Here is a 25279-nt window from a genome sequence, read left to right as displayed (position 1 = left end):
GCGTCAGCAGTTACCGGAAACTAGGAGCACTTGTCGTAAAGCGCCTCCGTGTGTCGCAAAAGGCGTCGTTTTCCGGCAGATGTCCGCCGCCCTGCTACAAGCTGGTTTGTTATTTTCATCTCTGGTGAGTTTACACAACATTAAACCTCCATTAACCACTGAGCAGGGACCCGGATGTTCATGTTTGTGTGTTTAACGTGTTGTGGTTTCCTCCTGCTGCGTGTTAACCTGACGTCACACAACATTAGTTCAATTATCCATGAATTAACATCAACAGTTTCCAGCTCGTCACACCACGGAGACTAGTTAACGTGTGGTGGATGACTAGTTAATGTTTGGTTAACTAACCTGAGACTGACTAAAAGCACTGGTCAGATCCTTCACTCATCAGACCCTTTGCTTAGACTAAAGTACACCATTAAATACTGCAATACCATTCAAAGTACTGCACTCACGATCTAGAATCATAGTATTATCAGCATAATGTACGTCACGAATCATAAGTAAATATTCATGATGCAGAAAGAATCATCTCAGAGGGTTATATCATTGATACGGTGGAATGTTAGATTTGTATCATACCTCGTCAATGTTTAACCAATTTTACAGTTACTACATTTTCTTTTAGCTGGAAGTGCGTCTTCATATATACTACACGTTTTGAATACTGTCTCCGTCAGTTCTGTGGAGTACTTGCTATCTGCAGTACTTCATTCTGTTCATGTTACTCAGTGTAAACATCTGCTTGCTCCCTCTCTCCTCTGCAGTCATGGCCTCAGCTCCAGCACAACAGCCGACCCTGACTGTGGAGCAGACCAGAGGTGAGAGGAGCTGGAGCTTCAACAGTTACTGAATACATTTTGGCCTTTTACATTAAAACACCTTGCATTTATACTATATATAGACTCCTGATGCTGTTGTTGTGTCTCAGTGGTGCTGAGTGAGGTGATCCAGGCCTTCTCGGTGCCAGATAACGCTGCTCGGATGGAGGAGGCTCGGGAGAGCGCCTGCAACGACATGGGCAAGATGCTGCAGCTCGTTCTCCCCGTGGCCACTCAGATCCAACAGGAGGTTCTCAAAGCCTACGGGTTCAACAACGAAGGAGAAGGTGAGGCAGCGTTTAACAGCCTCATGCACACAGGCTCTCATCCGTTCAGCGTAGATGTCAGGATCCATCACCTTCTCTCTGCTTCGCTTTCAGGCGTCCTAAAATTTGCCCGACTGGTGAAGATGTACGAAACCCAGGACCCTGAAATTGCAGCCATGTCGGCTAAACTGAAGTCTCTGCTGCTGCCACCTCTGTCGACACCACCTATAGGAGGCGCCATCCCAGCTTCATAGGAACTCTTTATATTCAAATGGTCAACTGCTTTTTTTTTTTTGGTGACTTTCATTTAATGCTTTGGATCCGTGTGACCATGCCGCATTTTCAAAATCATGTCTAGATGTTATAGACAATTAGTGTGTTCCAGCATAACATTAAACCCATGAACTACATGTACATTATGATTTCATTTGAAGCATCTTGTTAAATTATTGCTTTTGAAAATGTTTCAGTATTTATTTGTTACCCAATGACCACTTTCTTATGTCACTGAACCTAAACATTTCCTTTAGTTCCATATTTGACATCATTCTTTTATACCATTTTTATATTCTATCAAATGTATTAGTCTTTTTTTTGTTATACAGTCAGGTCCAAACTGTATATTGATATTAAAAAGGTTTTCTGTGAATCTGTGTGGTGTTAATAGAGAAAACAAAAACTTACATTATACATAACTTTATTATTGCATAACGTTTAGCAGCGACATCTTCATGTGTTTAATATGTTTCTAAAAATACTGAAGCGGTTACACACATTTACATATTTACAAGACAACTCTCCTTAGTTTATAAACATCACTTCTACAGAAAATAAAATCTTTGGTGGGTTTAGTTTTGGGAGCATGCGAACATGACAACACTGTCATGGTAGAAGAGGTTTAAGATTAAAAATAAATAAAACTTAAATGCCAGAGATTCTGGAATCATTAAAAAAATTACATAATCATAAAGTGCATTTTTTTTAAAAAGGCGAACCGTGCAAAACCAGTGGCTCCAGCACCAAATGTGAAAGTAACTGTTGAGTAAGTGAAACGTCTGGAATTCAAATATTTGATGACCTGTGCATATTCACCAACCTGGTGCCACCACTATGTACAGTATGTAGAAAAATAAAAGTATTCGAGGGCAAAACACTGTTTGGAGTTTTTCATGAGAACGTGTGTTGATGCATAAAATCTTATGATAAAGTTCGATATTGCTGATGCATTTTAAATCCAACAGTGTTTCAGTCCAAACAGGACGAGAGGAGACGACCTCACATCTCAAACTGACGGAAGATGCATTCGACGTATCCCAGGACCCTCTGCCAGTCCGGCCCGTCAGCCCTCAGCATCTCCTCCACCGTCTGCCACACAGAGGAAGGTTGTAAAAAACACAGACCATGATGCTGTGAGATCTATGAATACATCTAAAAACAAACCTTACTGATCAGAACTCTGAAATGACAAACACATTGTGTAAAAGACAGTAGAAGCGTCTCTCACCAGTGTGCCTGTGACTCCCACGTTCTCTCCCGTCCTAAAAGCGAGGTCCAGATTTACCTTCTGCAAAAACAAAGTTCGAGTCAAAAGTTTCTGATTGAACTCAGCTTCACATTTTTACATTTTTAATTTCAGATGTGAGCTCTCGTAAAACTAGAACGACACACAGTAGAGCCAACACCTCAACAGGCCCCTTATCAAACCATATTTAAATCCACTAGATAACAGATTTTTTAAAAATTGGATCTGTTTTTCTTTTCTGTCGCTTTAAAAGTTCTTTCAGACTCAAACCTGTGGTCATGGTCTTTGTAAGTGAATTAAACTGATACAAATCTGCATGTCACACAAGTCACCAGCAGTCTTACCTTGTCCTCAGGGTTCAGGCTCTCATATGGGATGTGACTCGGTAAATACGTGTGATAAACGGCGCAGAACGCCAAACCATCCTCCCAGCTGCTGCTGAAGTTGGTGATATCAATATTCTGTTGATAGAAGAGCCTTGATTTGTTCCCTGTGCAGAATTCCACTTGATTTTACAGAATGGGATTGATTTAAATAAAATATTGAGAATAAATAAATACTTCTCTCTGACCTTGTAACCTTGTGTACGACCTTGGCACCAGCGCAGCAGGGAGTTTCTCCTGGAGCCGCCGTGACGCCGCAGCAGAGCACTGAAACCATCCTGAGGTCTGAGGAAAGAAAATATCTCAACCACCGATCAGCTGAGAGTTAATCCTAAAACTCTGTGGGTGTGTAGAGGATCGTTTTAATGTGTACAGCAATTTTCTAAACATGGTTACAAAGCACTTAACGAAGAACAGTGATACAATTACAGTGAAAAGTTTGTTTAAAACTAAATCTACATTTAGAAGAAAAGCTTTTTCATCATACGATTCAAGTTCAACCTGAGACTGTGACTGGGTTTGAAAATGCTTCTGACTCATTCATACTAAACATTCATCAGTCTCCCGGCTGGAGTCAGAATCAACTTCTCACAGAAACTTACTTGACGTAATCTGAGCTTTGATCCTCGTCCAGTTTTCCTGCAAGATGCAAAAAACAACCAGTCGCAGTCACACAAATGAACAAAAACACAGTACATGTGTTAAGATGGACGACGTGACTGCTCCCCAAAGTGAAGCCAAAACATCTGGATCGCCCCCTGGTGGCTGTCTGCAGTATAGGGCATAAAGCCCACCTCCTCCATGTTAGTGGATGGGACATGGACCAAACTAAAAAAGGTGAATTCTGCACTCTGGCTCCAAAAGTGAAATATGGCCACGTTCGTAGCTGGTTATATTTTGGCTTCATTTCTGGGTAGCGGGAGGAAGTGGTGGTTCATCTTTATGTGGTGAAAGAGCATCATGTTGGTTTTGTAGATTTAATCTCACCCGAATAAAAACTGGACCAACTGTCCTGTCGCTGTAAAATACGATCCATCCTTCTCCCCTTAGTTGGCTGCTCTTTCTGGAAGAGACAACAAATGATTCTACACAGGCCACAACAATTAGATCAAACCCTCCCCCCCGCCTCCAAGTCATTTAGACATTACATGTAATAGATATACTATTCATATAAAGACAATATCTAATACCTTGCATAGTGGCAAAGTTGTGCTTGTATTTGAAGCCTCATTTGGACCGGAGGAGTCAACTGGGAGTGGAAGACGAGATAAACTCCTGAAAGACAAAATGTTCAGTGAGACGTTGTTGTTGTGTGAGGGCTGTGAACTTTCACGCAGACTCACCAAGATCGTTCAGACAGCATCACGATCCTCCTCGGATCTCTGAGCCCACGTCCCGCTTCTTTCTTCTTCTCCAGTGCAGCTAAACTCCGCAGGTATCCCTCCGCTACCCCCTTCCCCTTCGGCTGCATGTCCCCTGACCCGTTTGCCTCCACGTCTCCATTTGCTTCATTCTCCTCCTGCTCAGCTTCAGTCTCTCCTGCAGCTTCTTGTATGTCCTCTCCCTCCTCAGAGTCTCGTCTCTCTATCAGTTTACCACCATCCGCTCTGTCTTTCGCCCCACATGTGTTTCTCAGAGCATCCAGCTCGGCTCGCTGCTGCTCCTGCTGCAGCGTGAGGTTGTTTAGTTTGCTGCAGACGTCTCTGTGCTCGGCTCTCAGACTCTCCAGCTCTCCGTCCTTCTCCTGCTGCCCGCTGAGGGCAAGGGCCAGCTGCTCCTCCACGGCCCTGTGGCGCCCCTGGAGCAGACCCAGAGCCTGGTCCGACTCGATCCGCAGCCGGTCGGCCACGGACACGGCGACCTGCAGGTCACGCTGGAACTGACGCCACTCCAGCCGCTCCGCCTGTGGAGGACAAAAGAGCGAGCCGCACATGGAAAATAAACACTACTGCTTAGTTAGTGACCATCGGCTGTACGCTACTTTTCATGATGCATTGTGGGAAAAAATGAGTTCACTATAAAGGGTATAACAAAATCTCCGTGAACAATTGTATATACAGTCTGTGGACTCAACAAATCCTCAAGAGCTAAGAGTGAAATGTGACGTGTGGTTGAAACTCACCCTCAGTGTCTCCCTCAGTGTGTCCACCTCCTCGAGCAGCTCGTCTCTCTCTGTTATCAAGCGCCTGAGCAGCTCTGACACACACACACACACACACACACACACACACACACACACACACACACACACACACACACACACACACACACACACACACACACACACACACACACACACACACACACACACACACACACACACACACACACACACACACACACACACACACAGTGTTATAGTAGAGTGAAGGTGAATCAATCATTTCACAGGAGAGCAACACAAGTAACATAACATAATTATTCATACATGAATCTGTATCTTAGAATTAGGGTGAACACAGAATCTTTCCTCGTTCAGCAGAGAAACTCCACAGATACTTTATTCTGCACAGTGAAGTTCAAATGTGAACTAACAATGAGCAAAAACACCTTTTTGAAAAAGAGGGAATTAAAAGTTCTTAGTATTTTAGGCACGTTACCAATAACCAATAGTTTCTAGGAACTTAAAGGAGACACTTTGACGGCCGACAAGTGCAGAACATGTGGGAGGTGGTGGTCTTCTCCTCTCTCACAGAAGTCAGTTTCCATAGAAGCAGGTGTAAAGAAGCAGAAGAAGAAGACAGTGAAGACAGAAGCGTACCTACTGCTCCTGTGATGACATCGGTTTTGGGGGTGAGGCCCAGCGAGGCCCTCTGATGCTCCATCAGACTGAGCAGGACCAGGGTCATCTCCTCCTCGGCTCTCTCTGCTGCATCCTGCGGCTCCAGTCCGCTGTCTCTCTCCTGCCAGCTCTGCTCCGAGGGGGAGTCTCTGGACGGGGGCAGAGACGCCGGGGGGGCCACGCTGACCGCTGCCTTCCCGTGTCTGGCTGCTGCATCGCTCACACTCGTCTCTGAGGAGGCGATGCTTTCTACGCTTATCACGGCCCAGTCTGTGGACCCAGATAGTCTCTGTGTCCACTCTGTAATTGGAGAAGCGGCGGCGGTGGCGGAGGGGATGTCGCTGTCGGCCGGCGATGGAGTCTGTGCTTTGTTAGAGGAGGAGGCTGACGAGGATAAGGCCATGGCTGTCAGCTCTGCCTCTGAGGGCGTGGTAGGAGGCGTGTGGTAGAAATCTAGAGGAGAACCTGAGAGGGAGGAACAAGCTGTAAAACAGAGGAGGAGAAAAAGAAAGGGAGGTAAAAGAAGAACAACAACTGACCTGAGCTTTAAAATCATCTAAGTTGAAAAATGTGCCGAGCATTAAAGCCTCTTTGTTCTTCTCCTTGATGCAGATGTAAGGGCTCAGTGTCTGCTCCCTTATTTACTGTCCTGTGCTGACTGATGCAGCAAAAAAATCCTCTCCTGCCAAAGTCTTGGCTGGTGCACACACACACGCACACACATACACACACATTTCCCTGGGAGAGATGCAGTCTGACCCTGATCTACTATCTTACAGCTGCTCTCACTGCTTCCACCAGGCGATTACATTGATCAGTGCTGCCATATTTAGATTCAAGTTGCTGCATTGGTTTGGTTTTGTGATATTAAGGTTAGAGCTATGTGGTTTCTGTTTGATGCAGATAATATGTCGTTTACGGCGTGCACCGACTGCTCGTGCACACTTGAGCAGGCCACAGCGATCTCCACCTGCTTCCCCTCCTTGCCCTTGCGTCGTACTGCAGGAATTCTGCAGACTCATCATTTCCCCGGCAGCTGCATGATGTGATGTGTTTCAGCTACGGCAGTGGAGCTATTCTCATCCTCCAGCGTGAGCCCACCTCCTGCACACTGCCGGCCCAGAGATGAAGGAGCAGCATGTCAAACAGCTGTTAAGTGAGAAATAACCGGAGCGAGCGGACGACTGAATGTCCTCAGTTAGGAAATGAGACGTTTTAACGCTGCTCGGGCTGATTTCACACGATGGCCGAGCCAAACGACAGCTGGTCTGTGATGTTTGGAGCTGAAAGATGCTGGAAGCGAAAATATCTGACAATGCTGAATCCAAATTTCACAGAAATCCCAGAGATACACTTCTGACTCATCAATTTCTTTGTGCAGGGAAATGTCTCTGTCATCAGATGGTGTCTCTCACCAGAATTTCATCTGGTCAAACTGGGTAAATACAAAGAATCACTCAATGGGACTGTGATGTTCATCTTCACAGCACCTATGCACATATACATTTAGTAAAAGAAATATCGGGGAAAGATTTTGTTGAATGAAGCATTTAGAAGCTGCAGATTAAAAGCAACACAACGTAATAATTCCTTTGCTCTATGTAAGTGTATTTTGGGTAAAAACAATTATATGATAAATGTATTTGTCTTTGGATTTTAGTGGAATTACTTCTGCTGTTCACCTTTAAGTCAACAAATGATATTCTTCTGTAGTTTTCATTCTGTGTTGTATCTCTAAACACTTCAGCTGGTGCCCTCCCCAGTGCAGAGGATCCTGTTACTGTTCTGAATCCCACAACTTCAGAAGACTTATCTTTTGATCTCAGAAGTGGGATAATGAGACACTGAAACTTAAAAACATGCGGCACCCTCCATCTTGTAACCAGGAAGACAGTGTCTAAAAATAGTCTGCCCGGAAAAAAAAGGACATAATTAAAGACGGAGAGAGAACTGGGAATGTGCAGTGCAGAGACCGAATCGTAACCATCTGTTACTCAAACTAAAATCTATCATTGCAAATATAACCAAAGCATTGATTGTGCATGCGTGTTGCTGTGATACCTGTAGGACTGTGGCTGTCTTTGCCAGTGTGGTTACCCATGATCCAGGACGGGTGGGTACCTGGAGCGTCCTTCTTGTGCCCTCTGTGCTCCGCGAGGCCCACTGCTGTCTGGAGGGGGGGGGGGGGGGGGGGGGGGGGGGGGGGTAGAGATAAATATTAATATTTAATGAGTATGACTAACTGCTGAGAAAAGAGAAAAACCTTGAGACCTTCTGCTATGATCAATCAACCAAACTCCATTACCTAATATAGTGATTTAAGGTTTCCATGGTTATCGATAAAAGAGCCGTGCATTAAACGGTATGGATGATCTCACTAAGACATGGGCAGTATACTCAGTGTAACTCGGCATCCACACAACTTGTCATGATGCTCTGCACGTCACAGTTTCCCAGAGTCAGAGCTGATCACTTTGAGAGAGAATTACATGAATGAACTGACAGGAGAACTAACCCTGCAGTGAAGTTAGCTTCAAGTTGGATATTCCACAGACAGAATTTCCCTTATGGACCATCAGTGAGTTTGAATAGGAAATAACTGCATTGCTTTTGTAGCTTCCGTCTCATGTGATCTTTATTAACAGATTCTCCGTGTAAATGTATGAATCTAGAGGCGAGGGACACGATTTTTGGCGTCTGGAAGCATTTCTGGTCTCCATCTCTAGTTTGACCAATCACGCTTGGAGCAGATTTTAGTTGCCTGCAGGTAAACAATCCGAGTGGAGAGTAGAAGACACGGAACACACTGACCTAAATACATCGTTAATACGGATAGTTGTTGATAGAGATGAAGCAAAATGTCATCTGGACCTAAAACACAGACAAAAAGTGTCAGAGTCTTGGTCCAAATATCTGCTGGCTACAACAGATGCCCCAAATTATTGGCAGTTGGAGTCGGTGGGTCACATGACATGGAAGCTCTTGAAATATTAAAATCTACTAGAAAGAGGTGTGTCCTGTTGTCCAGGGTAAGGGTCACATCATATGCATGGAAACTATTGAACAACATAAATATTCATATAAAATATCAGAAGCACTAAAATCCAGTAGAAATGAGGGCATCGTGTTGATCTGGGGTAAAAACACAATTCAGCATCGTGACAAAAATATGATTTTTTAAACATATTAATATTCACATAAAATAGATGACACACAAAATTCACACAACAAGACGTGTGTCCTGTTTGTCTATGAATGAAGTCAGGGGGTCACATGACATGGAAAGAATTCAAAAGGGAATTTATTGACGGTCCCTAAACGAAATCCCTGTGCTTCAGATGCAACATAAAACTAACTTCAACCTGTTAGTAAATTAATGCGCAACTGGGTGAACGATGTGAGCCGTTTTAAAGAAGAGCAACAATTCATCTGTAAAATGTTTTGAAAATTAGACAATGCAGATAATTTGTGTTTTTAACCAGCCAATCCGATTTAAAATGACAGTTTTGTGAATGAAGTTCGGGAGTAACACATATCTTATTGTCATGGCCAAGAGATATATTTATTTATATGATTTTGGCTGTGACATATGTTGCATGTTACTGCGCACACACACACACGCACACTGATCACACACAGACACACACACCGTCATCCATCCTACCTTCTTCCACCAGCTGCTGGATGTCCTCCCCTTCCCTCCTCAGCTCTCCGCCGGGTTTCCTCGACCTCCTCGCCGGGCTGCTGGTTCCTCTGTCTGCGTCCCTTCTCCCAAATTCACCGGAGGACTCGCTTCAAATGCCTGAAAATCATTTCACTCCGAAGTCCCATGTTGATCACACAGCTGCAGAGAGGCAGCGAGTCCCAGTGAAAAACCCAACCCTGCTCCTCCTTTAAATCCAATGCGACAAAAGGCGCAGGAGGCAGAAACCAAGTGTTTGCGCAGCAGCTGCACGTTGGATCCACACGAATCTCGTCATTAAACTGAGGAACATCTGAACACGTTTGCACAGTTAAACCATTTAAACAGTTTGTGATCTGTGGGAGTAAAAGTCTGCCGGAGGTGAGGAGGTGCTTCCGCCAGCAGGGGGGTGATTGTCCTCTGTTACCTGCAGGTGTGTTGGACAGGTAACAGTCACGTGGTCTGAACATGTGTTGAGTCAAACCTCCTCCTCTGTTCTTCTGCTATTATAAATGTTCAAATTTAAGAAATATCCATTCATTCATTCATTTAAGTGGAAATCAAACAAACAAAATCACCCTAGAAAAGTGTAGTAGTCTGTGTTTGATGCTCAGTTTGTGTTGTGGCATGAAGAGGTGAGAACTTGTTTAGAGGCAAAAATTACTGACGACACTGACAGGACACAGGTCAGTAATTGTGCAAAAACAGGAAATGAATTTACTTGCAATATGTAAAGTAGAAACACTGCATTGAAAAAAATTTGACTTCCTCTTTTTGGTATTTGAAATTTCAATATGAAAATATATTCTAACAGATAAATGAAGTGGAGTAAAAAGCAGAATACTTCCCTCTGAAATGTAGTGGAGTGGAGATGAAGTAAGAAATACTAGTACCAGTATAACTGTATTTAAGTACAGTAACAATCTCGCAGCAGTGTATCCTCTGATATGATACTATATACTTTATTGTATACAACAACATACATTTACTCCAAACATCCAACAAACAAGCTCAACCTCAGTATCTTCAAATCTGATCAAATTAATTTGAATATCTTAAATATCAATAAAAATACATGCACCTCTTATATAATCTTTAATAACCTAACATGTTTCACTATGGACAACCCAGTGTTATATTCTGTCTAATATATTCAAACACAACCATATGAAAGATGCTGAAGGCTGAAAATAAAGCTCTTAATCTGCATTGTATTGTATAAACTCATATGCTTCAGGACCATGGACAGAGAACAGTGAAAAGAGATCTAGTGCCCCCACATGTCCAAATTCAATACTGCTGGATGTGATGAGAAAATAACATTCACAGATGTTTCATGAGGATGATTAATAAGAACTGGAGAGTCTTTAGCTCTGGGATGATGCCTCACTCCTCCAGGAGGTCGGTGCTAGACAAACTGTGGGTTCAGTACATATGAGAATGTAGATTTACTGTGGAAGTGTAGTTCAGGTGTGTTAAGATCACACTTTCTATCTAATTATGTGTTGAGTACACTGGTAGTACATACATATATATATATATATATATATATATATATATATATATATATCAGTACACTTCAGCATCAGTCAGCGAGGGACGTCAGGACAGAGTTTATCATTCTCATCCCCTAAACAGGAAGTTATTCCTAAAATCAGTGTCCTCTTTTAGGACTGATTTTCAAGTAAGTTTTTAGCTTAACTTATACTAAATTGTTGGAATGACATTAATATTGTCATTCTTTGTATTTTGTGTAGTATTTTCACATTTTGGTGAGTGTGGTATGTGCCTGATACCTTGCTGCTGTAACACAGGAATTTCCATCTATCTATCTATCTATCTATCTATCTGTCTGTCTGTCTTTTGTTTACTAAAAAGCAGGTTGTAACTTTATTTTGAAGTTAAAGGAAATTAAACAGACTGACAAGGGCACATAATGACTAATGATAATGTTTGTAAAGCAATATAGTTCCATAATATATTTGTATTTACATTATCTACATTTTTGATTAACTCAAAATGTAAAATTCAAATGATGACATTATTATCCACTCAACGACCTTTTCCCGGTGAAAGTTTTTGCATCGAGAAGTTACGTGTTTGTTACGTAGTTTCATTCTGTAGGTGCAGACTTTGTGAAAATGGCGTCTGGTGTGGGGCTGCCTTCACAGGCGGAGCTGAGCCACAACAGCAGATAAGTCATGTCCGGAGGATGAAGTCCGCCGCTGCGTCAGGACGAGGAGACGCACACATGTCGCCTGCATCATGGGAAACTGCTGCGCTGCTGCTGCAGATGTTTCCAGCGGTGCAGACAACCAGCGTTTCCACTGGACCTCAGGGGACATGATGATGATGATGAAGATGATGACGATGATGGTCGGCTTCTTTCACGTTGTTTATCGCCAGTGCGAGTGACCTTCTGAGAGGAGGAAGATGTCAGCGCTGAAAAAGGTAAGAGGCAGCACGCACGGTGTTTGTGCACGAACCCCCGAGCACCGTTGTTGTTGTTATTGATTATCGTGCACTCGCATGTGATGTGAAGTGTGATGAAGGAGGATCTGACCCGATTCTGACCCGAGCATCACGTGTGACCGTGAAGTAGATCTAATTAGACAAAGTGCCATAAGTTGTGCTCAGTCACTGTTTTTCACCTGCGTGTCTGCAGAGATCAGTCAATGCCACTGAATGAGGGGGGAGGTGGGCGGGCGTGCGTGTGCGTGCGTCTTTTAGAGGGTGAAAGGTGTGTGTGTGCGTACGTGCTTGCGCGTGCGTCGTTTGGGGAGGTGGAAGGTGTGCATGTGTGTCTCTTGGGGGGTGGAAGGTCTGTGCGTGTGTCTTAAGGGGGGTGGAAGGTATGATTTGTGTGTGTGTCATTTGGAGGGTGAAAGCAGTGTGTGTGTGTGTGTATTTTGGGGGAGGTGGAAGGTGGTGGAAGGTGTGTGTATGTGTGTGTGTATGTATTTTGTCCTTGTGAATGGAGGGGACCCACAACTTCTGTCTTTAAACTTTCCTCTGTCTGTGTAAATGCCCACACACTCCCATTGTGCAGCAACCCCCCCAATTCAGTGTGTGTGTGTGTAGAGTGACTCAGCTGTATTGTACTATATCTGTCATCCATCTTTTCATCTGTCACAGGTGTTACCATGGCTACTACAGACTCACTGCTGTCTTTTCTTTGAGAAGGACTCAGGTAAGAGGTGGGAGGGGAGATTAAGTCATCACATGGTTTTATAGTAGCAGGGATCTGACTGTAGTGACACTGTAGTGACGACTGTAGTCGTGGGCGAGTTTTAATACAACAAAAGCCCTATGAAGGATAAACCTCGTTATATTCTGTATCTTTTATGAATCGTGACCAAACTGATGATACTAAGTTTTGTCTGTGAAGCCATTAGGCTGCTTGATATATGTCTTATCCCTGTGTTGTAAGAAAACCACAGTGTTTGCCTTGGTGACATGTTCCCTCATCACTATGAACACAGCTTCAATATAGTTTATATTCTACTATACTCCAATCACTTTACACTGGAAGTCACAGTCACCAATTCAGACACACAACCGTACAGTGTGTCCATCACACATCATTCAGGGACAACTTAGTGCTCACTGTTTTGCCTCAGAATGTGTCCTGGAGGAGCCGGGGATTGAACCACCGACCTTCTGGTTGGTGGACGACCTCTAGCTCTACCTCTCCACCCACTGTCAGCTGATGAGGTTGATATGAGGAACGTGTTATCGGACATTTTGCTTATTTTCACATCCAGCAGAGACATTAGCAACATTAGCATTCATTTGGAACCGTGTCTCTGGACACCTGATTAATTAAGTCCAACTCCTCAGCTTTGCTAAGTTCTTCCGAGTTCATCGGCTGCGTCATTTGGTGCAGACGGTGGTAAAAGATTGATGAGGAGCGTGAATGAACCAAAACAGTCGTTTAGGGGCTGTAAAACCAAAACAAGGAGCTGAAAGACCCTAGAACTTAAGCCAGCATATTGATGTTACAAGTGATGTGACAGGAAAAGTTCTGCTACTATCTGTCATGTGCCTCATGCTTCGGATCGGGTGCTGGAGGTGCGAGCAGGAGATTGTTGCAAATTAGTCGAACTCTGTGTGACTCTTCTTCTCGGCAGAGGCCAGAAAAACATCCGAGGAAGAAGAGCAGCAGGGGTCCGCTGCCTTTCTCTTGGCATTTGTTTGGACATCGGAGAATAGAAGATCAAAAACTGGCTCACATCAGCACAAACCTCAAATGCTATCACTATCAATGTGAGGCTTTTGAAGAGGAAATCATGAAAGAGGAATTTGGAATTTGAATGCACTTGTTTATTTATAACACAGAAACAAAGAAAAACGAGCCGTCTAATGATTTTCCATCACATGAGAATAGAATTTATTTTTATTGGTTTATAAATCACAAATGAACAAACATATTGAGGTCAGGTTTGACTATTTTTACTGCGACGCTTTCCCCCTTGTGTTTTGCTCATTAATATTTCAGGTAGTTTTAACCCGACACTAATTACTCGCCTGTGTGAAGTGTTGCTATGTTCAAAATCATAGATAAAATCCTCGTATGTGTGTTAATCACATTCTCAAAAGGTCTTTTTAAACATCACAAACGAGCTGACGGTGGATTTTCAACTGGAGCCCGCGTCAGATTATCAGTGAGTTAATCATGTGAAGGGTCTTACTGTGATTTTACAGGCTTTGTCAGCACAAAGGTTCCTGATGATGAAGGTGAAGACGAGAACTTGTTTGAAGTGCATAACCTGAAGAGTTTAGTTTTTCTTCTTCATCAGCCATCTGCAGAAGCTGCTCTTGATCGTATCTTACTCATCGTTTTCTCAAGGTTGAAGCACAACATTAACAACTGCGGGGAACAAATCATTAAAAGGAATATGAAGCATGTTGGATAAATAGCAGAGGCTGTGATGATGCTTATGTTCTTTATACAAAAGGTTAAGATTTATAAAAAAAATTAGCACAATGAGCTTTTTAAATGTGTCTTAATGGTTTTTTAACCTCGATGAAAGAGTTTGGCACAAACGTGTGAATGTGTGATATTTCCAGCTTAGTGTTTTACCACTAGGTGGTGCTGTTTACTTTGATTAAAAAAAAAAAAAGAAGAACCTGCTGCTTTCACATAGTGTATCTATGAATATTTCCATCTTGGTTATATTTGAGACTGAGCAGGTTGGAGAATGGTTTGTAACAAAACCAGCAGCTTATTTCAGAACTTTAAAATGTACCTAGAAACCCATTAGAATCTTATGAAATACACCATCAATTTAAACTGTTCCACTGAATTAGATTTGCTGTCAGTCGATGTACAGTGTGTGTTAGTACAATGACAGAAATCCACCAGTTCTTTAAGACAAACATCTGCTAGTTTGACAGACTCAGGAAAAACTTTGGCCTGACGAAATAATACAGTCACAAGAAAACGATGTCTTTTCCGGAGTTTGCCTTTCACATATGTAGGACGCAGCAGGAGAGTGTGCGGTGTCAATTCTTATCACCAAGAGATCTCAAATCTCTTCTACTTTACAAGTTGACATCTTGAATGGCACCTCTTCTTCCTCCTAAAATATTGTATTAGAAACTTCATCAAGCCGCCCACTCGCTCTCTCTGTGAATTCTCAGGACTTGGACATTTTACCAGGGGGCTCGCAGGAAAAGTTTCGGAGCAACTGACTTGGACTTCTGTGCTCTCATATACGACCTCTCTGGAGTTGTCCTGAGTTCATTGCATCTCTGAATACAGCACTATTGACTCCCACTCAATAATTACAGCTCCATCATGGCTGTTCAACTGTTGAAGGACTGTGGATTGAATAACTTTCACAATCACTCGATCGGAAGAAGTGCACAGACAGGAGAAATAAAAGACTCATTACTTTGACCACTTATCAAGGCATCTAGGTTTGAGCTCTGACTTCCAAAAGGTATTACGTCTTTTTCTTGACTTTGTCTTGCGGCTCTTTCTTTCCGTGCCCTTCTTTAAGCGGTCCCTCCTTTTCCATCTGCATCAACTATTGCTGAAATGTCCTTTTCATCAAGCGAAGGAGCGCTGATATTCTTCTTGCGTAGCACCTTTACCCCTTCAGAATATCAATAAGTCTTACATCTGGCCTCGAATCAATATCATCCTTTCCAAATCTGTGTTTATTCCTCTCTCAGATTGTCTTTCAGCCTCAGTCGCTCGGCTGTGCTGTAGGACAGAAGAGGCTGGTGAAGGAGGACGTGAGGTGAATGTGAGGGCGGTCGTGTTCTTGTTAGCTGGTGGAGTTCTTGGTTCTAGTTTGGATGAGAGGTTGTGTGATGACTTCATAAAGGCAGTGAGTACCATCAAGTCTCGTGGATCTGGTGCAGTGCGTTTAGGCTGAAGTGGAACTCTTTTTGGCGTGCTCCTGTTGTTGAGCTCTGTGTAACTTTCTCTACGGATGCATGTTTGCCGTTTAAACGCCCGCACATGGTCTGAGGAACGTGTCTGATCTCGGTGATGTCACCGGGGTCCCGATAAGACCAGGAAACGACTCCCTCCCTTTCAGTCGGAGGAGTGATGTCATCGCAGGGAGAGTGTGAGGTTGGCTGAGGGTTTATTGAGCTTGACGTTTCATCACCAAGAGCGCCAGACGTATGACCACATGTGCCGGTCAGTGCGAGGACACAGAGCAGGGAAACGGAGCCAAATAACATGGCAACACATTTGTGACTTGTTATAAACCCCCTGAGAGGGAGCAAAGGAGGGGAGGAGGAGCAGCATGAGCGTGCATGCTGATGGGGAGAGGAGCTTGTGGAGCCACAGAGCTGCAGAATCCTGAATCCAGCAGATGGAGACTCCGCGTCCTTGTTTTGCGGTGATCCGTGGGAGCAACATGCAGCTCGCGCCGCTGCCTTGCACTGCTGCAGTGGAGGAGTAAATGCGGAGCCCAGCACTGCTCCAGGTGATCCACAGCAGCCCAGCCCGGCAGACTGCTCCCTCCTCAGCCTTCCCTCTCCTCCTCCTCCTCCTTATCCTTCTCCTCCTCCTCCTCCTCTTCCTCCTCCTCTTCCACCTCCTCCTCCTCCTCCTCATCCTCTGTCATTGCTCCATCCCTCTGAGGGCTCTGAGAAAAAAACCACAAGAAAGGAAAAGAAAAACAGAGGAGAAATCCTGCTTCTCCCCCTCCTCCATTCTCAGATGTGAAACACCTCTGCATGACTGTCCACCGCTTCCCCGTCATCGTGCGAAGACGCATATGTGCTCCAATGTCTCCGGAACATACAATCGCTGCAAGGTAAGAATCGTTGCTTTGGTTTTTCCCGAAGGCAAATTTCTGTGTAAGTGTTCTGTGTAACTGTGGCAGAGACTTGTGTGTGTGTGTATTTGTGAATTTAACAGGTAGATGGGAAGTTGCCACAGCTGATTAGGTAATCGGTAATTTCTTGCAATGGTTTGAGATCAAAAGAAGCTCTCGGCAGATAAGAGTCTTTATCAGATGTGCCAAATATATCTGTGTTCAGCTGTGGAGGGAAAGCAGCTCTTCTCCCCCTCATTCACAGCAAGCCGTGCAGGTGTGTGTGTTCATATGTACGTGTGTGTGTGTGTGTGTGTGTGTGTGTGTGTGACAGAATCGAGCAGGGGAGGGAGGGATTGCTCCTCATCCAAGCTCCTCGATGGGCAACAAGGGGATTTTCATCTTGACAGTCTGGTCAAACAGCTTCCCATCAATCTTCTCATGGACATAGCTGTCGGCAGATCTCCAAGACTTTAAACGTAACCGACACCGTCTTCTTCCATCGCATCAATAGTGCATCAATATGTGATCATCTTCATTAAATGCAGCTTGGAGAAAATTGGTCTTGTCCTCAAAAAATCGTCATGCTTTTATTTTGCAGAGATAAATAGGAATCCAGTGGATGAAGAAGGGGAATGAAAGGGGTGGATGTGTGCGACGGCAGGGAATAGATGGGGGACAGGGGGATGGAGGGGTGAGGAAAAGGGAGGTGGAGGGGTGCGGGAGAACTTACTCCATCACTCTCTGATTTGGGAAACCTGCCGGCCATCAGCTGCACATTCTCAGATCTCTCAGTCACATGTTGGCTTCTGACGCCACAAAGCCTTAACCTGTAAGTGGCCTAATGAAGGTTCATTACTTTCAGCTCCTATACACACACACACACACACACACACACACACACACACACACACACACACACACACACACACACACACACACACCCTTCCTAATGCCATAATAAGAACTGGAGTCGAGCTGGTGCTGCAGTGATATCCAAATCCTGCATTCTGCCGTTTGACAGGGCTGCAGGGCTTTACTGTGTGTGTGTGTGTGTGTGTGTGTGTGTGTGTGTGTGTGTGTGTGTGTGTGTGTGTTTAAACCATTGACAGAGTCCTGCGCTCTGTTTAGCTGTTGTGTTTGCACAGAAAAATAAAATGCTCTGCCTGTGAAAAATAACCCCACCACCACCATTTAGCCAAAATAAAATCTGTGCACGTTCACATTCATTCACGTTTGCGCACAGATCAGAAGCGTTTCAGGCTCTTTTTGAAGCTGCTCTGTAATATGCAGCAGAGGACTGGACAGATACTCTTTATTACTGGCAGCATTAATCCTCGGGTCTTGACACATGCAGGCTCACACACATACAAGCAGCGTTTGCCCTTGCAACATACTCCATCTCCTACCACACACACAGTGAGGCATGTAAATGCATGGCTGTACGTATACAGACCCACTCAGCTGGCTGTGTGGACTGAATCAGACGCGTAGCAGGGTGCCTGGATGAGGTGGTTCCTCTGTGGTGTTGGGTTGCAGAGGAGGAGGATCTCAGAGCTCGCGAGGCTCAGATCCTCGCGAGCTCCCGGTCGGCTTTTAACCGCTCGGGTTTTTTCAAGCAGATCGCTTTCATACTGAAACGCCTCATTTGGCCGCTTCCCTGTAAAAAGCTCAAAGCGCCCAACAAACCTAGAGGCTGCAGGGTTTATGAACCCACAATACAGAGATGTTGGTCAGAACTGTCATACATACTGACCGACCGAGAGGCTAAAGGCCTGGGTAGATGGCGGTGGCCGAATGGCAACACGTGAAGACAATGGGGAAAAGATGGTTGTCACAGAGAATGGAGAGAAGCAATATTGTTTTAAATATGGAGATAACGGTGCACATTCATAGGATGTTACATGGCTGCCCACATGAAGAGTTACAGAAATACCTCTATCAAGAGGTCCACACATTTGGCCAATCACAGTGTGAGGTCAGTGTGAACGTCGGATCGTTTCAGTTTCAGAGAGAAAATCCTCAGATGCAGACCCCCCCCCCCCCCCCCCCCCCCCCCCAACACACACACACACTCACACACACACACACACACACACACACACACACACACACACACACATCAGAAAGGTGTGGGGAAGGAAGTTTCTGAAGCAGTTTGACTCCTTCCTCAGCAACATTGACAGCTGCACTGGTTGAAGGATTAGTTTGACATTTCATTCACTTTCTTGCTGAGAATCCGATGGACGCTGCAGCTGAGCATACTAACTGGACCTGAGGTGTAAAAATGAGAAGTTGCTATTTTATGTGGGGTTACGTGCTAGACTATTTCTGGGCCGGGACCAGTAACTTCAGTTGCCTGGCAACAACTTGTGTTAAATAGTGAAGTGTGTAGTGGATTTTTGTTTCTTGTGGACAGAGCTAAGCTAGCTGCTCCCCTCTTGTTTCTAGTCCTTACGCTAAGCTAGCCAGCTGCTGCCTCCAGCAACACTTTTACCAAACAGTCACGAGATATGAGTGGTATCAATGGTCTCATCTAAATTCTGCCAAGAAAGCGAGCTAGTTTCTCAAATTGTTGAACTATTCATTTGAAAAAATATAAGAGGGCACTCAAGGAAACAACATTCATCTACTCTAAAAGGTTTTATCCCTTCGGGAGCACGAGTGTGTTCATTCAATTTCCTTGTCTGTTGCATTAAAGGTCAAAAGGGGCTAAGACATGAAGATGTGTCACTTCTCTTTCTCTGACGACCAAGAATATCCAAACCAAATTTTGAAATCTGGCAAGAAGTCGTTGAAATCTGGGCGGTATAGTTTGACCGGCAGATACAAGGTTTGACCAACATACAAACTGATCATCACATGCTGTCCCCACTGGGTCTCAGACTGTCACAAGAGATTCTGGTTTGGTTTTAGAGTTGTCTAAAGTTGTCCTACTTAGGGAAACAGGCACATCAGTCATTTGGCAAAGTGTAAAGAGAGATTCATTTGTTTACGCTGTTGGTTTTTCTCACTGCGACTGTGTGTTTGGTTTTAGGATTAAAGCTGCAGTACCTGTGGATGTTAATGGCGTGTTTCTCTTTGTGCTGTGAGGTTTAGAGGTCAGGGTGGAATGATTAACCAGCCATTAACTCACAAGCCCATTCACTGCCGGGTGCAGAGCAGGACAATGGAGGTACCGGTGAATTATTACGTTATCTGTTATGTTGCCTTGTTCATGGTGTTACACAGTCGTGGCTCTAGTGTTTCTAATTTCTGATCGTTGATCTTTTCTCTGCATGTGACATTAATCCCCAAAGAAGAGTGAATAAAATTGCAGATTTATTACTTTAAGGATCATTTATGCTCAACGTTAAATACGGAAAGGGACAGGGTCTCCTGTCCGTACTCGGCGTTCATTTCCTCTGTATTTGCACACGTCTTAGACACACGAAATAGAGCAGTACCACTGGAAAACAAGGGGGGGGGCAGTGTAGCCAACAATGGAATAACTGTTCGAGGAAGTTCAAATCGAAGTATGTGGACTGGTTACATCGTTAGGAAAAGGACGTATCTCTTTTCACACGCACAGGCAGCATGAATGAGCCTTTAGTCTGATGAACTTTCCTCACCAGACGTTTAATTGATATAAACTGTGTGAATAAATCATCTTTTTTTCTCTCTGACAGTGAGAAGTTGTTGTGTTGGTGAAAACCTCCACAGGGTGATAATGTGACATTTATCCAGGATCCAGCAATTAACTTACATTTTAATGAGGAGTGGGTTTGTTTTGGCACCTCACCTATTTAGAGCTCACACTGTTACAACTTCACATCCTTTCTCTGTCTTGTTACCACAGTGCATCTTATTAGTGACACCTTGGTATTTTTCTCCAGCTTCCACATCATTGTCTACACACTACAGTAGACATTTGACATTTATTTTATTCAGCACTTTTGCTAAATACAGTCTTAGATCGTCACTTTTTCTCCCGAGCATAGTCGACTGTCGAATGATAAACATGGAATATAAGAATAAGGAGATTTTAAAAATAAAAAAGCAGTTATACAATGTAAACAGAATACATACGGTGTAAAAAGGATTTATTGCAAGTGTTGTGTTGGACTGAATTAGATTTAGATGGATGTTCCTAATAAACTGCCAAAAAAGGAAGGGAATGCTCTGTTGTAGTTCCAGTGGAAAAGTACATTGATTTATTACTTTCTCACAGACACACTTGTGTGTTTGCATATCACATAACCAGTGAATGTCCACCTGCACATCTTCTCTGGTGTTCTGCACACATATCCTCCTCTTCACTGTAATTGTGCAAATCTGGAAACTACTCTATGTAGTTAAGAGCTCGGGCTGCAACTAAAGATCATTTTCATTCATGTTCACCCGTCAATTAATTACCAGACTATTTAATTTCATTCATGACTAGATTCAATTTATCTGGTCGATAAAATCATATTAACATTAGATTACAAGAGCTTAAGGTATCGAGCTGAAATTTAGTTTTTTTTTGTCATTGACGATTCAACGCCAAAAAAGTGACATTTAAGAAAAGGATTGAATTGCATGAAGTCGGAAATTCTCTAATCCGAGGAGCTGTTATCACATATTAGATGTCTTATATTTACTCAGCATTAATGTTTCATCTCATCTACAGCACCTCCTTTTTTCTTCTACTGCTGTGTGGAAGTTTCAACTCAGCTGTGTAACCTCAGTGTTTCCTGACCGCCTGATATTCTTTCCTGTGGCGGAAACGCAGTGAAGATGGATTTAAATAACCAGAATCCTACTCGCCAGTTTTAATCCCTCCGAGTGGTGCTGAGCACAACACCATGTTAGGTAGCGAGAGAAGTTGTGTGGGTGTACGAGTGAGTAGAAGAGTGAATATGAGTTTGAATATCGAGAGCGTTCAGTCGAGTGAGCTGGATATTTGAAGCAGAGAGGATGATTGATACCTGGTTATTGTTTTGTGCGGAGAACACGTGGAAATCCTCTCGGTCACCTCTGACCCGAGTAGTTCTGAAGGACGTAGGAATTGCATAAACGTAGAATTGCTTGTGTATTGAAAGCAAATTACGGCTTTGTAGTTAAATGCCTCAAGCTGCAGGAAAGGTCACAGACGTCTGTTTTTTGGTTACGTTACAGTAAAGTTTGTCTTTGACATTATGTAAAATGTAATTACGTCACTGTAAGCTGTATCCTAATTGGGAGGCTACATTTGAAGACAGATTGCGTCACAGCAGCTCGACTGGGATGTCCCATTTCAAAGGCTTCCTCAAACGTGGCCGACATATGCGTCTGTCCATTCCTGAGCAATGAGGGATCCAACAGGTGGATCCTTCTCAAGCCAACATATCTCAGGATTCATTGCACGTCAGTAACGAAGCTTCCATATTCTAATACGATCGTCCTTGAGTCCAGATGGAACGATTGTAACACATTTAATGAAATTCCCTCCTGCCGTTCCCGATGTGTGGTGTTTACGAGAATGTAAGGTCATTGTGCCCTTGACCTTTGACCAACAAATACGTCCAGGTCAATGTTTGTGCCAAATTTGAAGATGATACCTCCAGTTGTTCCTGAGAACGGGAACAATGTTGAAATGAATTTGTCTCATCACCGCTACTCTCTCATGGTCCCTAAATATGAGTTTGAAACAATCTCACTGAACGGCTCCTGCAACACATCTTGCAGCACACGGGCCGCAGTGAGAGCCTCTTCAAGTCTCAAGCTTTTACATCTCAACGATTCAGTTTGCTTTTTTTCTCGAATTGAATCGCCTGCTCTGGGGGATTTTTTCCTTTATTCTTATCAGTGCGTCAGCAGCACTTTGGACCTGACTCAAGAAACATGTCCACTTTCCCTGTCAGCTGGCAGCTACTGCACAAAGTACAGAAGGGGAAACTGTAAATATGAGTTGCCCACAGGGGGAAATCGACAGCAAGCTCAGGATGAGACGGCATTAGCCTGCGTGAAAATCATACGATTTGCATTGATCTGCCTGGAGAGAGGATCTCTTGTCCCACATCCAATAAACTAGCTGGAGTGTATTGACTACTTTGAGCATGAGGAAACCCCTCATCCAGGTGTGTGTGTGTGTGTGTGTGTGTGTGTGTTTTCTCTGTTAAAAAAAACGCTGTTGTGTTTAATAATGGAATCAACCGCCTGGTGTGTGGTGTGGCTTCCCTAATGAGGACTGGATTCATCCTCAGTCTCTGACAGTACACTGAGTGGGATATGCTGCTCTCCAGCCTGTTTCCATGGAGATACTCAGGAGCTGTTGCCCCCCCCCCCCCCAACTCCTCCTCCCCCCAACCCAACCACCCCCCCACCCAACCACCACCACACCCCCACCCCCACCCCCCACCTTCTGCTGTACATTCCTCCAAACGGTGCTGCTTCATATGAGAGATCTGGGCCACGGTGTGTGAGTGTGTGCTTTTATTATAACGTGACGTTTGCAGACACACAATCATGTGTGGTGCCGCTGACGGATATGCTAATGCTATTGTGGTACTATAAAGCTCTACTGCAGTGAACATGCCAGTGTGTGTTTGTGTGCAGCTCCCCTAAGTGTGATTTTACAGTGTGTTAGCGTGTGTTTTGCGTGTGTGTGCACTCGCTCTCTCCCGGTGTGTCATGCTAGTAGTAGCTAATCTTGAAGCTCTGCTGTGGCAAATGCACAAGTGTGTATGTGTTTGTGTACGTCACAGTGTGCGATGGATGCCGAATTGTCAGCCGTGTGTGATACTGTGAGTGGTCATTGACAGTGTGTCAGTGTGTGTCAGTGTGTGTGTGTGTGCTCACGCTGTGTACGTGAGATTATGAGTCAGAGTGACAGAAACAGTGAGAGAGAAGATCGAGGGCAGTCGAGGTTCGGAAGAGAGAGACACACAAACAGAGGCGAAAAGGACACAATCAATCTAATGAATGCATAAGACAATTAACTGTAAACGGTGAGCAATACAAACGGTGGACAACGTAACCCTGCTGCATTCTGTGAGTGTGTGTGTGTGTGTATGTGTGTGTGTGTGTGTCACCTGGGCTGCAGAGCCACAAACAGACTCCTGAGGTTGTTGCTTACAAGGTGACAAAGGTGACAAGTGATTTGTGGCCGGACAAAGAGGCCACCATGGAGAAGGAGCGTGTCGAAAATAGCTGCGAAAAGGATCTTTCTCTCGTGGCAGATGTGATGCAGTGCAGACCTGAAGAGAGAGTCCCTGCTGAACGGAGACCAGGGCAATCCCTGGTTTTGTCGAATCCTGAATCTCTGTCCTGTCAATGCCCGTCCTGCCTCCGTTTGAGGGAGTTGATCCGCCCTTTGATTCATTGATCGCACCAAGTAGATTCTGGTTGTTTCTGCCTGGTGTTTTGTAATTAAGCTAAGTCCGGTGTGAACCATTTTTTCCTTTTTGGCAGCTTCTGTAAAACTGCATTTATCGATTTTATTTTGGCCGCATGGGGTCAAAAGAACAAGTAGAGACAAAAGAAATACACCCACTTCATGTATTATCTTATTAAACTGGAAAACACATTAATATGACTGAAAGTAATGATTATTTTAATTACTGATTAATCTAATAATTACTTTCTAAGAGAGCTCTGAGGGACCTACAGATTTAGATGATAATTGTGTCAGAGTCTTTTCCCTGTTATTATTTAATACAGCATTATTCTAAAAATAGAGATTATAGCTGTTTCAAATGAATTTGACATTTCTTAATTCCTACAAAACAAGAACATCCCTAAACAAATTAAAAAAGCAGAGACACACAACTGATACATAAAGCCAGTGTGTCCTCATTTTGGTCCTGGATTTTACATTTGAAGTCACACCACAGAAGAAAAGAGATCAGAATCCGCTTCATCGACCTATGTAGTTCAAATCGCTGCTGTCATGCGTGAAATTGGTTTAAGTCTCTCTGTGTGTGTTTCCTCCCTTAACAGCATCTATACTGAACATCTCCATCCCTGATAATAGGATATGCTGCGTGCAGGGTTGGCCTGCGGAGAAGCAGGGTGGTAGCAGTCATCTCAGTGTATCGCACTCTGGGGAGCGCTTATAGGATCAGTACAAGTCGGGGCAGGAGGGAGGGTAAGGCTTGATCCCTCGCCGATGCCACGGTACCTGCCGTGCGGTAATGGCCGGTGTTGTGACTCACGCAGGGAGGTGACGCCTGCCAGGTGGTACATGTCCACACGGGGAAATCAAAGTTGTAATGCTAATGTGCTAAACCAAGCAAGGAAGGGGGGTGGGGGTGGAGGGACAGGAAGCTCAGGAAGAAACTCACACGCTTTGTTTCTGTAAAGCTGCTTTCAGACATAGTACTGAACTCCGGATATTGTCCTGAGCTGCTCCGGACATTTTCAGTTTTTCCTGCCAATCCCTTAGTAAAATGTCTGGGGAATGTCCGAGTGATCCCACGTGAGGATACAGCAGGATAATGTCCACAGAATTCACCACGAGCGAGCGGCTTTGGTTGATGACATTTCCAACATGTAATGGACGCAAAACTGGAATAAACCCCAAAAATACAAACATCTCAGGA

General features: G+C 44.1%; 3 protein-coding genes across 12 annotated transcripts in view; 2 read left to right on the top strand and 1 right to left on the bottom strand.

The window, feature by feature from the left end:
- The first annotated feature begins 43 nt into the window (after nt 1-43).
- Nucleotides 44-1736, top strand: grcc10 (gene rich cluster, C10 gene). The gene is made up of 4 exons (XM_034580278.1): nt 44-124; nt 768-821; nt 932-1108; nt 1202-1736. The coding sequence occupies exons 2-4, from the start codon at nt 770-772 to the stop codon at nt 1339-1341; spliced, it is 369 nt and encodes a 122-aa protein (XP_034436169.1). The 5' UTR covers nt 44-124; nt 768-769; the 3' UTR covers nt 1342-1736.
- LOC117758522 (cytospin-A-like) lies at nt 1384-9821 on the bottom strand. The gene is made up of 12 exons (XM_034580270.1): nt 9439-9821; nt 7836-7944; nt 5754-6257; nt 5115-5188; nt 4336-4895; nt 4183-4267; nt 3980-4055; nt 3595-3631; nt 3181-3277; nt 2954-3070; nt 2592-2651; nt 1384-2452 (listed from the first exon to the last, which is right to left on the bottom strand). The coding sequence occupies exons 2-12, from the start codon at nt 7873-7875 to the stop codon at nt 2363-2365; spliced, it is 1740 nt and encodes a 579-aa protein (XP_034436161.1). The 5' UTR covers nt 7876-7944; nt 9439-9821; the 3' UTR covers nt 1384-2362.
- Nucleotides 9822-11570: 1749 nt separating this feature from the next.
- LOC117758520 (disks large-associated protein 2) overlaps nt 11571-25279 on the top strand; it is an 83199-nt gene continuing 69490 nt past the window's right edge. For 4 of the 10 annotated variants that reach the window (XM_034580264.1, XM_034580263.1, XM_034580261.1 and 1 more), the window contains exons 1-2: nt 11575-11907; nt 12592-12646. In XM_034580264.1, coding sequence (XP_034436155.1) covers nt 11890-11907; nt 12592-12646 — 73 coding nt within the window. In that variant the 5' untranslated portion in view covers nt 11575-11889. Of the gene's footprint in view, nt 11908-12591; nt 12647-15968; nt 16737-25279 lie in introns of those variants that run through there. The other 6 variants (XM_034580259.1, XM_034580258.1, XM_034580267.1 and 3 more) reach the window with 4 other exon arrangements.

Source organism: Hippoglossus hippoglossus, chromosome 24 (assembly GCF_009819705.1).
Source record: "Hippoglossus hippoglossus isolate fHipHip1 chromosome 24, fHipHip1.pri, whole genome shotgun sequence".
In the NCBI taxonomy this organism is placed as follows: Eukaryota; Metazoa; Chordata; class Actinopteri; order Pleuronectiformes; family Pleuronectidae; genus Hippoglossus; species Hippoglossus hippoglossus.
This window is presented reverse-complemented; position numbering and strand designations above follow the sequence as displayed.

Bases quoted from the DNA above. Each gene is read 5' to 3' on its own strand.
- grcc10 (XM_034580278.1), top strand. From the start codon at position 770: ATGGCCTCAGCTCCAGCACAACAGCCGACCCTGACTGTGGAGCAGACC. The intron at 822-931 runs GTGAGAGGAGCT...GTTGTGTCTCAG, and splicing joins GACTGTGGAGCAGACCAGAG to TGGTGCTGAGTGAGGTGATC. The intron at 1,109-1,201 runs GTGAGGCAGCGT...CTTCGCTTTCAG, and splicing joins GTTCAACAACGAAGGAGAAG to GCGTCCTAAAATTTGCCCGA.
- LOC117758522 (XM_034580270.1), bottom strand. From the start codon at position 7,875: ATGGGTAACCACACTGGCAAAGACAGCCACAGTCCTACAG. The intron at 6,258-7,835 runs GTATCACAGCAA...TCTGTTTTACAG, and splicing joins AGACAGCCACAGTCCTACAG to CTTGTTCCTCCCTCTCAGGT. The intron at 3,632-3,979 runs GTGAGATTAAAT...TGCATCTTGCAG, and splicing joins TTGGTCCAGTTTTTATTCGG to GAAAACTGGACGAGGATCAA.